General features: G+C 35.8%; 1 protein-coding gene and 2 pseudogenes across 1 annotated transcript; all 3 read left to right on the plus strand.

Moving 5' to 3' along the window:
- The first annotated feature begins 845 nt into the window (after nt 1-845).
- On the plus strand, nt 846-1,927 carry LOC148582953 (senescence-associated protein 13-like; annotated as a pseudogene).
- Nucleotides 1,928-2,647: 720 nt separating this feature from the next.
- LOC148582954 (tropinone reductase homolog At2g29370 pseudogene) lies at nt 2,648-3,078 on the plus strand (annotated as a pseudogene).
- A 2,674-nt stretch (nt 3,079-5,752) lies between these two features.
- On the plus strand, nt 5,753-14,179 carry LOC148582955 (beta-galactosidase 8-like). Its single transcript, XM_088512031.1, has 18 exons — nt 5,753-6,128; nt 6,212-6,307; nt 6,528-6,640; nt 6,800-6,866; nt 6,957-7,030; nt 7,329-7,491; nt 7,650-7,741; nt 7,919-8,024; nt 8,170-8,257; nt 8,553-8,671; nt 8,844-9,005; nt 10,696-10,898; nt 11,015-11,124; nt 12,096-12,205; nt 12,365-12,478; nt 12,741-12,842; nt 13,297-13,486; nt 13,989-14,179. Exons 1-18 carry the CDS (start codon nt 5,967-5,969, stop codon nt 14,177-14,179), a joined length of 2,262 nt encoding a protein of 753 aa, XP_088368157.1. The 5' UTR covers nt 5,753-5,966.
- The last annotated feature ends 203 nt before the right edge of the window (nt 14,180-14,382 follow it).

Here is a 14,382-nt window from a genome sequence, read left to right on the forward strand (position 1 = left end):
CACTCCAAGTGAGATCGATCGCAAAATGTCAAAAACCTACTGGTACTGCGATTGATCGCACACGATTGTGCTATCGATAGCAGATTTTTTTTAAAAAAAAAAAATTTAGGACCATTAGGGTCCACTTTGTGGACGCTAATGGTTAATTATCAGCGTCCACTTTGAGTGGACGTTAATGGTTGACTATTAGCGTCGACTATGGCTTCCGTTTACATCACCTTTAGGGTCAAAACATTGCGACTTTTAGGATCGATAAAGTGGACGCTAATGGTTAATTATCAGTGTCCACTTTGGTTTGGACGCTGATAGTTAATTTTTTTTTAATTTTTTTTTAGGACCAATAGGGTCCACTTTATGGACGCTAATGGTTAACTATTAGCGTCTACTTTGAGTGGACACTAATAGTTGACTATCAGCGTCGACTATGGGTTCCGTTTACATCACCTTTAGGGTCAAAACATTGCTACTTTTAGGGTCGATAAAGTGGACGCTAAAAGTGATCATTAGAGTTGACTTTAAGTGAATGCTGATAATCACTCATTTGATCATTAGGGTCGGACTATTAGCGTCGACACCTTTAGGGTCCAAAAGTCGACGCTGTTGTCAACAGCGTCCACTTTTGGACTTTTAGGGTCGACTCGAAGTCGCTCCTAAAGACCTAAATTCTTGTAGTGAATGTTGATGTGTCACTATGAAATCATCACATCAACATTATAGAATAATTATGAAATAAAAATATAATTTCAAACATTACTTTTATAATCATTCATAGCTTCATTTCCATGATTTTCATTTACTTCTTTTTTAAAAAAAAAATAAATTTGTGCAATAATTGGGCTCTATAAATGTGTTGTTGTTTTTGGTACATGTGATTTAAGAACTTATTTTTTAAATTATTTGGCTGAAAATGTTTGAGAATTATTAAGGATCACAGATAATATATATAAGACTGCCAATGTACACGTTTCATTTAAAAATTCATGATAAATACCAATAAATACACAAATAGTAAAAACAAACGGTGTCACCTTATTATCATCTAAGTGAAGCATATAGCATATACATTAGCTTTCAAAATGTTTGTTCATGCGACACTATCATAACTGCCTCATCTTCCTAATAAAACTGATCCACCTTAATTTGTGATCATCAGGCATACTATTGTGGAGGAACTTGCAGGCTTAGTGGCGACTGTACATACATGCTCTCGAAACAAGGCGGACCTAAATGAATCTTTAAGTGAGTGGAGAAAGAAGGGCTTCCAAGTCATGGGTTCAGTGTGCGATGCATCTTCTCCAGCTGAACAAGAGAAGCTAATAACCACCATCTCCTCCATCTTTAATGGAAAACTCAACATCCTTGTAAGTCCCCCACCTCTTCCATTATGTATAAGGTAACATTTTGAAGAGTTTTTCTTATTTCTTATTGTTCTGAATATTTGGCTCTAGATTAACAATGTTGGGACAAACATACTAAAACCGACCACATAGTACATAGCTGAAGATTTCTCGTTTATCATGGCCCCGAATTTTGAATCTGCTTAACATTGGAGCCAACATTCACATCCTTTTCTAAAAGCTTCATCAGCAGGAAGCATTCTATTTGTGTCTTCAGTCTGTGGTGTTGTATCAGTGACCTACGGATCCATATATGCAGCAACTAAAGGTAATTCTAGATGTATTATTATTGTTATCATTAATTGTTATTGTTATTATTATTGCTAATATGAAGGTTGTGTAAGTGTGAATTTTTCATGTATATATACGTGGGGACAATGAATCAGCTAACAAGAAGTTTGGCATGCGAGTGGGCAAAAGATAATATAAGGACTAATTCTGTTGCACCATGGTTTATCTGGACCCCCCTTACTAAACCCCTAACGAACCATTTCACATCCTTTTGCTTTAAATTAATTGATAATGATTAATGACATCCTTAAAAATTAATTATCTATGCTGATTGTTTTATTTAAATAATATTGCAGTATCTTGCTAATGAAAACTTCTTGAAGGATGTTATCTCTCCAACGCAGGCCTAGGGGCGACCGTCCATACAAGCAGTCGAAATGAGGCCCAACTCAACGAATGCTTACATGAATGGAAGACAAAGGGATTTCAAGTCACTGGTTCTGTGTACGATGCAGTGTTTCGAGCCCAACGAGAGGAACTAATTAGCACCGTCTCCTCACTATTTAATGGCAAACTCAACATCCTGGTAAGTTGTAAGACCTCTATTTTGTTATCATTGTCGCATTTTGCATGACATTTTACAGCATACTCAAAATGTGCTCAACTGTAAAGGATCATCCTATCTTTCGGCACCGAACAAGCTTTCATTTATTAATTACTACGCCTTAATAGGGTTGTTATACTCTAATGTCTGTTTCTAGATAAACAATGTGGGAAGCAACATACATAAAATGACCGCAGAGTACACAGCTGAAGATTTCTCATTCTTTATGTCTACCAATCTTGAATCTGCTTATCACATGTCTCAACTTGCTTATCCTCTTCTAAGAGCTTCGAGAGCAGGAAGCATTGTTTTCGTTTCTTTCGTTGCCAGTGTAGTAGCAGTAAATATTGGAAATAGTATATACAGTGCAGCTAAAGGTAATTTCATTTTACTATTTGATTTTTCTATCAAAATCATGGGTTATAAGTTTGAGAGACACATTAAAAGCTCCGATCAAATTTTGTCTATAGGAGCTGTGAATCAGCTAGCAAGAAGTTTGGCATGTGAGTGGGCAAAAGATAACATAAGGAGTAACTCTGTTGCACCTTGGTTTATCAGAACCCCCTTGGCTGAAATTGTAAGATTCTTTTCCTTGTCTGTGATTTTCATAGAGGGGGATTAATTAAGACATGACAAGAATCTATTTTCTCTCTTTTTTTGCAGTTTCTGAGGGATGAGAAAATGTCTGAGGCTGTTGTCTCTCAAACACCTCTTGGATGTATTGGAGAGCCAAAGGAGGTTTCTTCCATTGTGGCATTCTTATGCCTACCTGCGGGTTCATACATAACTGGTCAGAATATTTGTGTTGATGGCGGAACTACAGTAAATGGCTTCTCAGTGCCCTGAGCATGCTTTGAAACAGCAGAAAATGATGTTTTTATTGGTACAGCATTTGTATCAAGGGATGCTTATAAACCATGCACTTTATTTTCAAGATCAAAAGCAATAAGTCGTGTAAAATCTAATTACAAAATAAAATTTCATATATGCACGTCTTTTTTTATCTCTTTTTCTTTTTACCTCGGAAATAAATAGCAAATTAACTTCTAATTCATCCCAAGCCATTTGGAGTCCCTGTACTACACTACAAAAGGTCAAGCGGATCCAATATTGATGACGTGTTTTAATGGACCGTCATCCCCACATTGAATCATCTTCCTAGAAAGTAATAACTTTCATGGGGGTTAGAAGAGAAACGTACAGTGCAACTCTTGATGAAGAGTTGCATGGTCTATATCTATTAGGGGGTTGGGGGACAAATTTGAGTTATTCTCCGTGTAAATTATCAGTTATCTCAAAAGTTTAAGTTAATAAGAAGAGATAAATTTAATTATTTAATCATTACTTTAACACTCCCCCTCACGTATTGGCTCAAACTTCCTTCTAATAGGTGAGACCCAACACGTAGAATATTTAATTTAAATGAAGAGTGAATTGACAGAGTCAATGTTTGATTCCAGGATCTTTGGCTTTCATATCATGTTAAACTACTTGTTATCCAAAAAGGATAAACTGATAGGAATAGGTAAATTTATGGCTCCCCCTCATGTATGGGTCAAAACTCCCTTTTAATAAGTGAGAGCCAACACCTATTTTGATTTTTTGTTTTTTCTTTTTTGTTCTCAATGGCATTTCATAAAGCAACTAAAAAATCAACCTAAAAATTATGTTTATTTAAAAAAAAAAAATTGAAGGCAGAAAAAAAGCCGCTTCTCAAAGCTTTGATATTTTTTTAACCCACCTTTTCCGTGAAGTTTTCCCACCGCCTTGTGCGGCTTTTTTTGGTGGAGGATGGGGCTTTGCCTTTGAAATGCCCAAATGAAATTAATTAACGAGTAATTAACTGCATGGTTTGCCTCCTAGTGTTATTCCACAAAGAACAAAACTTAGGGATCTCATTCTCTCCAAAGAGAGTTTGTAACGAAAAACTTTTCACTTATAATCAAAGATATTTATAAATTAAATCAAAATCATCTAATAACCAGAATAAATCTAATACATCATAACATATATAATTCACCAAATATTATGGTCAAAAGACGAGTCATCCAAAAATATAACAGGATTATAAACTAAATCTAATTGTCATAACATAACATGAAAAGTCAAAGCCTACTCTTAAGGAGATAAAAGCATGTAAACAATCTCAATCATATCTTGATGGGTGACTCCATCAGCATCCCACATGTCCTTAAGCCAAACGATGTGTAATTCCTCAAAAATGATCGTGACCAAATCCCTCTGGATAACCTTATACCTCCCGGGATCCATCATCCACTAGACTATCTATAAGACAATACATGTTTGAGAGATATAAAAGACATAAGAGTAAGTTCACGATTTAGTGAGTAAAAATACACATTACGTACAAGTTATTACGTGGTGAGTTTGAATATTTATAAATCACATGCAGAAATACAAGGTCATAAATAATAATTTGATAATTTCATGAGTGCAATATAAATATGATATATGTTGTAATAAGATAATTATATCATAATTCAACTACATATGGTTTATCCAAGCCCTTAATCCCTTTTTGGTAGGGTTGGCATTATCCTAAGGGACTTATAATACAATATCAGTGTTCTGGATATTATACGCATACCATCCACTCACTAGCAGTGTGATGACCCGCTTGATTGAAACGAGACTAATTTTTTTTTTTTTTTTTTTAACATACCCACAACGCAGATTGTCACAGTGGCATGGCGATACCGTAGTATGCCATGAACCCGTGCATTAACCTGTTTGACAATATCATATGCCACACAGAGCTATATGCAACATCAATAATTCATCAGAGTTTATAAGCAGTCCAACCAAGTCTGATCTCGGGTGGCCTACGCTACTAATGACGTCCGCCTATAGTAACCATCAATCAAACATGGTTGCATAGGTCACAAAACAACTATTGAATCTAATGCCAAACATAAACAATAAACATCTTTTAACTGTAGGGCTAACCTTTATAATTTTAGTAAGCCCAAGGCCATTATCCCATACGTACCATTATATTATGTTTTACGATACAATTTATTCTTTGTCTTTTACCTGCATGCTTTTACAAATTTATTTTTTTCATCATTTATTAACACATCACCCATTTTCACAAAAAGTAGAGTGAGGAGGATTTATACCCACGTGGGTTCCCTTATATATATATATTTTCCGATAAATACATTTTTAGTCTATGTAGTTTAAGGTTTTGAGAAATAGTTTCTTAGATTTTAAAAAAATTGATTAATCACTATCTAAAGTAAGCGAAAATAAATAAATAAATTGGTCCCTCTCATTAGAAAAGTTGAAAAAAATCAGTTAATATGTCACATTAACACCAATCATAATGTGACACACGTCACTTACAATAAAAATAATATTTAAAAATCAAATATAATATCTATGGTTTATTTATATATTTATTTTTAAATGCAGTTGATAATCCAGTCGCCATCTCCATCAAATAAAGCTAGTATTTTCACTACCATGCTAAAAGGTCGAGCATCTTCAACAAAAGGGTACCTCCATAACACAAAAACAAAGAGAAACTGCCATTCTAACCTGGGCTACGGCTACGGCTACGGCTAGGACGGCAAATAGAGACATCTTGGCTTAACATGGCTGATGTTGGACTCCTCTGTTTGATTCCCCTGCCTCCATCTCCATGCCTTTATAATGCAAAGCGATCAAACGAACGCAAAGCTCATCCAACGGAGCATCAACCGAACTAAGCAATGAGAGAGACAGGGTTTCTGTTACTGTTAGTGCTGTGCTGGGTGCTGGTGACGACTTCGTTTGCTGCCAACGTGACGTACGATCACAGAGCTCTGCTCATCGACGGCAAGCGCCGGGTCTTCATCTCTGGCTCCATTCATTACCCTCGCAGCACTCCCGAGGTGCCATGCGTTATTGAGACTCTCTCTCTCTCTCTCTCTCTCTCTCTCTCTGTGTTACTATAATTTGGTTAATGTTGTTGCAGATGTGGCCGGATTTGTTTCAAAAATCCAAGGACGGAGGATTGGATGTGATCGAGACCTACGTTTTCTGGAACTTGCACGAACCAGTTCGAAACCAGGTTTCTTCCCTTCTTTTTCATTTTCTTTAGTAGTTGCTGACGCTGTTTCTGCATTTGGGCAAATTCCTCGAGGCTTCGATTTTGTTGGTGGGAGAGAATGTAGGAAGAATAGCATAAGTTAAACTCTTGAACAAACTAAATCAGTTGAAAAAATATAAAATTAACTATTTTCATTACTCTAATTCTTGATTTTGTACTGACCCACTTGGCATTTCTACAGTATGACTTCGAGGGAAGGAAGGATTTGGTGAAATTTGTGAAGACTGTTGCGGATGCTAGTCTTTATGTTCATCTTCGTATTGGTCCCTATGCATGCGCCGAATGGAACTATGGGTAAAGACTTTTGTACTATTTTACTCTATTGATATCCTAGCTTTGGTGGGAAAAATAGAAGCTTGTTTTAAATTGTTTACTCTTCCTATTCCCCTCTTTCTGTTCTAATCTAAAATTTTTCCTCGCATAATTGTGTGTGTTTCTTCAATTTTTGAACAGTGGTTTTCCTCTATGGTTGCATTTTATACCCGGAATTCAGTTTCGAACTGATAATGAGCCGTTCAAGGTTTGCAGACTCACCCTGCACTCTAGTAATGTGCTGTTGTTTTGGTATTTTCTCAAGTTTATCCATTGGTTATGAAACACTCAGTTTCAGGCAGAAATGAAGCGATTCACGGCCAAGATTGTGGACATGATGAAGCAGGAGAAACTTTACGCCTCTCAGGGTGGCCTATCATTTTATCTCAGGTTAATTTTCAAAATATTTCACTTAATTGTAGTCGTGCACTTGCATTATAGTTAGTTTGAAAATACTTTTTAAAAGGTCTTTTTTGCTTTTTAGTTGTGATGTGATGTGAAGGTAAAAGTAATTTTGACCGTTTTGTAAGTAGTTTGTGTTTTGATTTGTTTATTAAAGTTTTTGCTTTTTAAGCAATCCTAAAAGGTGTTGCCAAAGGAGCCTTAATGTTCCTAGATGATCCCAAATTGAACTTTTGGTTGTTGAAGGTTAGCATGGAGCGATGATGGTTATTCTTTTTTTATGCCAGATAGAAAATGAGTATGGAAACGTTGATTCAGAATATGGGCCTGCTGCCAAATCCTACATCGTTTGGGCAGCATCCATGGCTACATCTTTGGATACAGGGGTGCCCTGGGTCATGTGCCCGCAAGTAGATGCTCCTGATCCCATTGTGAGTTTTCTCATTGAACTTGCATGGCAGTTTAGTGACTTGGTCCGAAATTTATCGTGAGCACAACATAGGTGTTACGAACGTAGTGACCAAGTTACTTCAAATAACTTGCTACTCACTTGGCTTTCTATAATCTTTTCAATCTCATTTGCCTTCAGATCAACACTTGCAATGGATTTTACTGTGACCAATTCAAACCTAATTCTGACAAGAAGCCAAAAATGTGGACTGAGGGTTATAGTACTGGATGGTAAGCTGTCCCTTGTTGTTCCTAACAATCTGGCTGTTAGAATGGGATGTTGGATGTTGTTCCCTTGCATATGAATTTATGATTTATATCGACATTCAGCCTCATGATTTTGTTTTTCTTGCTTGAAATAAATTGTCTTCCTTTACTCGATACTTTTTGATCTGCATGAAATTTTAGGTTTCTCTCGTTTGGTGATCCAGTGCCCCACAGACCTGTGGAAGACCTTGCATTTGCTGTGGCTCGCTTTTTCCAGCTTGGTGGAACTTTCCAAAATTATTATATGGTACTGCAATTATATTGGTAGTTTATGTTTACATAGTTTTTCTGAGGACTTCTTGATACTTGAACTCTAGGATAAAATCCAGTCTAAACTCTGACACCAAAGAACACAAAGTGATGAATCAAATCTGTTGATTCCCCTGAAACAGTATCATGGTGGGACTAACTTTGGCCAGTCTACTGGTGGACCCTTCGTTTCCACTAGTTATGATTATGATGCTCCAATTGATGAGTATGGTATGGTCTCCATCCATCTTTTGCAATATTCCTCATCTACCATTTACATTGTAAGAGTTATGCATGTAGTTGCTACTCCAGTCTCCAGGTCATCATTTATATACAGCCTAACTAGCATTTTTGGGTCAATGAGATGCTTAGAGGGTTTTGCAAGCACATATGATGTGCCCATCATATTTTGGTATTTGAAAATATCATATAATGGCCCACAGTCACTCAGTTTTATAATATAGTAGGAACGTTTTTGATCATTGATCCATGATTGAGTTGAAAATTTTCCATGTTTTTGCTGCAGGGATTCTTAGACAACCTAAGTGGGGCCACTTAAAAGATGTCCATAAGGCAGTTAAGCTTTGTGAAGAAGCATTGGTGGCCACTGATCTAACAGTTACTTCTCTTGGTCCAAACATGGAGGTATAGCCATTTCTATCCATTACACCTTTTACAGTTGTTAGGAAAGACCATTTCTACTTTCTGCTAATATTCCTACTTGGTCTGTAGAATCTCTACTACTAAGTTTGTTTGTGCTATAAGATGTAAGGTTTAATTTTTAATTTAACATGGGTTTATCTTGTCTTTCATTCAGGCCACAGTTTATAAAACAGGATCCGTGTGCGCTGCTTTTCTTGCCAATGTGGGCACCCAATCTGATGCAACTATGAATTTCAATGGCAATTCATATCACTTGCCTGCATGGTCCGTGAGCATTTTACCTGACTGCAAGAATGTAGTTCTTAACACTGCAAAGGTATGCCTCATGAGCTTCTTCTGCATATTTGTGGATTTTGGTTGTAGCAGATTCCCTTGGTTTCTTGTAGATGCACAAATTACTAAGATATTTTGTGCTAGATGTGGAATTGTGGTTGCTTTTTCTCAGTTGGATTTGCTCATCCATTCTATGGATTTTCCACCTAAAGTTCATTAATTGATGCCATTGAGGTGTAGCTCAGGTAGCACTTCCTTCCTTCCACAATAACAGGGTGGAGGATAAGGTCATGAGTTCAAGACCCCATGAGTATCTAAATGAGTAACTTACCAGGGGAAAAATGTATATTAATTGTTTTGTTGCTCTGTAAAGTCTTCTACTTCCTTTTATATCACCTAAGATGTTTGTTCCTAAAATTTGTTTTACAGTTCATATTATCTATATGGTTTAAAACGGAATGTTGAAGAACTTCTTTCGGATGGTGGTGTTGCTTGTATACTTGCGGATTTTTCAACTTGTATCAGGGTTCTTTTGTGGGTTCATAATATCCTTTTTGTTCATCTTGATTTACGTCCTATCCCATATGACTGCAACATGTCTAGATAGCTTGAAATTTGGTCCCAAACGGGCGTTGTGTAGATATTATACACATCCATTTGAGATGAATTTCAGCACTAACTTCTACAGCACAGTGTTAGAACTTGTAATCTTTGGTAAGAAATTATTTTCTATAATATTGTTGGAAAAGTAAACCAAGTTTCAAATTTTTGGTATCTTCATTACAATTGGTTTTTATTATTTTAGGAGTTGTCAATTACTTAGTGGTTTTGTCCAGGTTCGTTTAAGAAATTAGGGCTTCTATATATATTTTGGTGTAATGGAGGATTATGTGTGTGAATTACATTAATAAAGTTATGGAAAGTTTATCCACCATGGCTGTGTGAACCTCTTGTAACATGGTGATTGTTTTGTTTGTATTATTGACCTACACAACCATTATTAGAGACCTGTTCATTAAGTCTTATGTTATTATCTCATGTGAAAAGAATGGTAAAAGAATGAATTCCTTTCACTAGTGGCATATGATACACACCTCAGTTAGAACTTAGTCTTGAAAACTAGCTTGCAAGGGGAGGGTACCCAAAAGTTCATATATACATGGTTAGGATCGCACTTAAGCCGTGCGAGATATTTAGGATCGTAAAATACCAACACGCTTCCTAATTTGACGTTGACAGTGGCCCGCACCATAGGTCGCCCTCTTCGTGACTCAAAATTGTGATGGGGTGCCCGACTTTGATACTAAATGATACAAACCTCAGGGATAATTTACTCTTGAAAACCGGTTTACAAGGAGAGGGTACTAAAAAGTTTATATACACAAGGTTTTTTTTTTTTTTTTTTTTTTTTTTTTTTTTTTTTTTTTTTTAGTTATATACAAATGACTAAGATTACCTTGAAGCTATGTGGGACACTTAGGATCATAATAGCATGTTGTAACCAAAGAGGGTCAATATCTCCCTCATTTGAATATGTTTTAAAAAAAAATTCAAGGGTGTGAAGCATGTTCTTGCTTGTTCGCACATGCGAACTATGGAATCAAACAAAAACGCTAATTCTAAGAATTTTTTCAATTATCAGTTTTTTTTTTGTTTGTTTTTTTTTGCAACCAAATTCTATATGTTTTATAGTATTATCTAATTGATCACTTAATATAACTTTCTCATGATAGATCAACTCTGTTGCTATGATTCCAAGCTTCATTCATCAATCTTTGAGTGGCAATATTGATTCCTCTGAAGCATTAGACTCGGATTGGAGTTGGATAAATGAACCCATAGGTATCTCAAAGGACAATGCATTTGTGAAACTTGGACTATTGGAGCAAATAAATACTACAGCTGATAGAAGTGACTACTTGTGGTACTCATTAAGGTAACAAAGTCTCTTGTTTGTAGAGCTTCTTTCTTTGACATATTGTTTGCCTCTCCGGCCAGTTATTATGATATGATCACTATTGTAACACTTTTTTTTCTGTTAACTTTTGGCAGCACTAATATTGAAGGTGATGAGTCTTTCCTTGAAGATGGATCTCAAACAATTCTTCATGTGGAGTCACTTGGCCATGCCCTTCATGCATTTATTAATGGAAAGCTTGCAGGTGATTCGAAATCATAAAGTACTGAGAATTTGATATGCATGGTTAACATATATTTATGCCTTTCTATATTTTTGTTTAGTCCTTCCCCACCCCCCTTTCCAACCTTTCTTGGAGGCATTGGGGTTGTAGTCTTTTGTAAATTTTCAATTGTTGCTACCTTGATAACCTGAGGCAAAGGAGGAATTGGAAGTATTTTTAGAAATAACGAAGGAAGACTTGCTTTCTTTTTCTCTAGAGGAAGCCTCAATCTTGGATTTCTTAATAATTTTTGAAAGGCAAAATTTACTTTTTCATTCATTAGGTTAAGGGAGGTATAGGAGGTTCAAACATAATACTTTGCATTCAGCTGCTGCTATGGTTGGGTGCCTAAATCGAAGAACCAATTTACATATTCATTAGCATAAAGAGAGCTGGAAGAATTTTTCATCAACTCGAGCCTTGATAAGGATGTCATTGATTTGAGTGGGGGACAATTTTGACATTAAGCAAAGTCTTACATTGAGTAGATGAATTGTGATGGTATTGCCTGGGTGCCAAATCACACATTAATTTCTTACTAGGTGAGAATGAGCTTTATAAGTCGAAAGCTCAAATTGTAACTTATTTAGTTCTTTTAGAGTAATAGTGCAAATGTGATTAGCGTCTTCCCTGCATCATGACAAGTGTATATGAAACACTACCTTTGCCTTACTAAATCTAACTTTTTGAAACATTTCTGATACACTGTAGTATGAACAATTTCAAGATATTGTAAGCTGAATATGCTTTTTATTAGGTGCTGATTGCACTAAGGTTTTTATCCCTAGTAGGATAGTTTTAGGTTTCTTTCTTTTGTGTAATGCCTCTCATATATATTCTCTGCGTATCTAAAGTTTGAAATCTTTCAGATGTAAAATGGTTACATACTTTGCCTAATTCATTACAATACTGTATATTTTTGCATGATCATGTAGCAATTGAAACCTTTGCAGGGAGTGGAAAAGGGAACAGTGACAATGCTGAGGTTGCAGTGGAGATCCCCATTGCACTTATAGCTGGGAAGAACACAATTGATCTCCTGAGTTTGACAGTGGGACTTCAGGTCTGCCTTCCTGCATCTATTAAATCAGGGAAATTGTTATTGCAATAGTGGTTTCCATGTTCAATGAATATATTATTAGATGGATGAAAAGGCTTCAGCATTTGGTGAATCACTAGGGATAAGAATTTTTAAATGCTAACATCTTTTCATTTATATCAGAACTATGGAGCTTTTTTTGACATAATGGGTGCGGGGATCACTGGTCCAGTAAAGCTGAAAGGCACAAAAAATGGCACAACTATCGATCTTTCTTCTCAGCAATGGACATATCAGGTTAGTGTTCTTGTTATTTTCTTTTTTCTTTTTCAATTCCATTTGTCCTGATATTGGCTAATGGCAACTGAGAGATAAAAATTCTTGTAAACAGAATATTTGATGTTCCACCAACTAGGCAAAACAAAGAAACCGATTTCTCAATTAATTCATCCAGAATGAGTAGACATACAACTCCCAAAAACGATATTTTATTTGTTGGTCATAAATATTTAAAAGGATTTAATGCAATAATGTTCATTTTCTTCTTTTTTGGGTGCAGGTTGGGCTTAAAGGTGAAGAATCAGGTCTGTCTAGTGGAAGTTCTTCACAGTGGGTTTCACAACCTACCTTGCCCAAGAACCAACCCTTGACTTGGTACAAGGTAACCTTAATTCTTATATTTTGGTTATGAGTTGAATCATTCAAATATCTTATTTCACAACCAAGCCAATAACCATTGATCAGTTTAACTCACAGTGATAGTTGTTATGTTGTCCATATCCACTTTAAGTGGATTTTTGTAGAAGGCTACTCGTGATTTAGAAAAAGATTGTTAAATCACTGCTTATCCTAAAAGCTTAAGCTAATTGGAAAGAGAAAATTTAATCATTTATTTAACATTCTCCCTCATATGTGAGCTTAAATTTTTCCTTAATAAGTGAAACCCAATAGATAGAATATTTAATTGAAATGAGAGGTAAAGTGTGGAGTGAGAGTTTGAATTTCAGAACCCTTACTTTGATACCATGATAAATTACCAAATTTAACAATGATTATTAGGTCTTCTATAGAACTGTTTCTTAGATACTAATCAAAAGCCATACGTGCTGATTCAGACAAAGTTTAATGCGCCTGCTGGCAGTGACCCAGTTGCACTAGACTTCACAGGGATGGGGAAAGGCGAGGCATGGGTGAATGGACAAAGCATTGGACGCTATTGGCCAGTGTATGTCGCTTCAAATGGTGGTTGCACCGACTCTTGCGATTACCGAGGATCTTATAATGCAAACAAATGCCGCGTCCAACGTAAGTGTTAGCAACACGGACACCCACACACGCTCGATCATTATCAAGCATTAAAATGTAATATTTTTTTATAAAAAAATAATATTTTAAAATTTTTAACAGAATAGAATAATAAAAAGAAAGGTAATTATACAATAAGTCTCTGAATTAACTTTTCAAAATTTAAAATTTTTTAAAATTTTTTAATTTTTAATTTTTTTTTATTAAATTTATGCACTGGGTCAATCGAAATGACAATAAAATTTCTAGCGTCAAAATTTTTTAACAGTCGTTATTCCTAACCAAAACACACCGTTTCACCTCATTAAAAATATTAATTTTTTATTAATTTTATTTAAAATTTAAATCTAAAATTAAAAAAAAAAAAAAACGATCTAAAATAGTATGGCATGCTACTTGATCAACAGGTCACCAAGGGTAGCACTAGATGGGAAAGTTGCAAAGGAAGTGTGGACAGGTAATGAGATAGATTACTCTGGTTTGAGAGTTTTTGGTTGTCTAGCCTATGTGCACGTACCTAGTGAAGAACGATCGAAGCTTGATGCAAAGTCTAGACAGTGTGTCTTTCTCAGATATGGGAAAGGGGTTAAGGGTTACAAGTTTTGGGATCCAAAGGCAAACAAGGCGGTGATCAGTAGAGACATGATATTTGATGAAAATTTCATGTTGAAGAGTACTCAAGATAAAGAGTAGCAGGTGCCAGAAACTAGTAGCAGTGATAAGCAGGTGGTGCAAGTGGAGTTAGAGACTCCAGTGCAAGAGAACACTTCTCAGGGTATAGAGGCCTCTACTTCAAGAGTTAAGGAGCATCACACTATAGCCACAGACAGGCCTAGACGCACTATCATTTCCAGTGAGTATACCTTTGGCGAATCATTTCCATTTTTTTACGTCAC

This window comes from Corylus avellana, assembly GCF_965113065.1.
Source record: "Corylus avellana chromosome 8 unlocalized genomic scaffold, dhCorAvel1.hap1.2 SUPER_8_unloc_2, whole genome shotgun sequence".
Taxonomy (NCBI): domain Eukaryota; kingdom Viridiplantae; phylum Streptophyta; class Magnoliopsida; order Fagales; family Betulaceae; genus Corylus; species Corylus avellana.

What these genes read in the sequence shown, in the direction of transcription:
- LOC148582955 (XM_088512031.1), top strand. Translation starts at nt 5,967, where the DNA reads ATGAGAGAGACAGGGTTTCTGTTACTGTTAGTGCTGTGCTGGGTGCTG. An exon ending in TAGATGCTCCTGATCCCATT is followed by an intron (nt 7,492 to 7,649) that starts GTGAGTTTTCTC and finishes ATTTGCCTTCAG; the next exon opens with ATCAACACTTGCAATGGATT. An exon ending in TGCTCCAATTGATGAGTATG is followed by an intron (nt 8,258 to 8,552) that starts GTATGGTCTCCA and finishes TTTTTGCTGCAG; the next exon opens with GGATTCTTAGACAACCTAAG.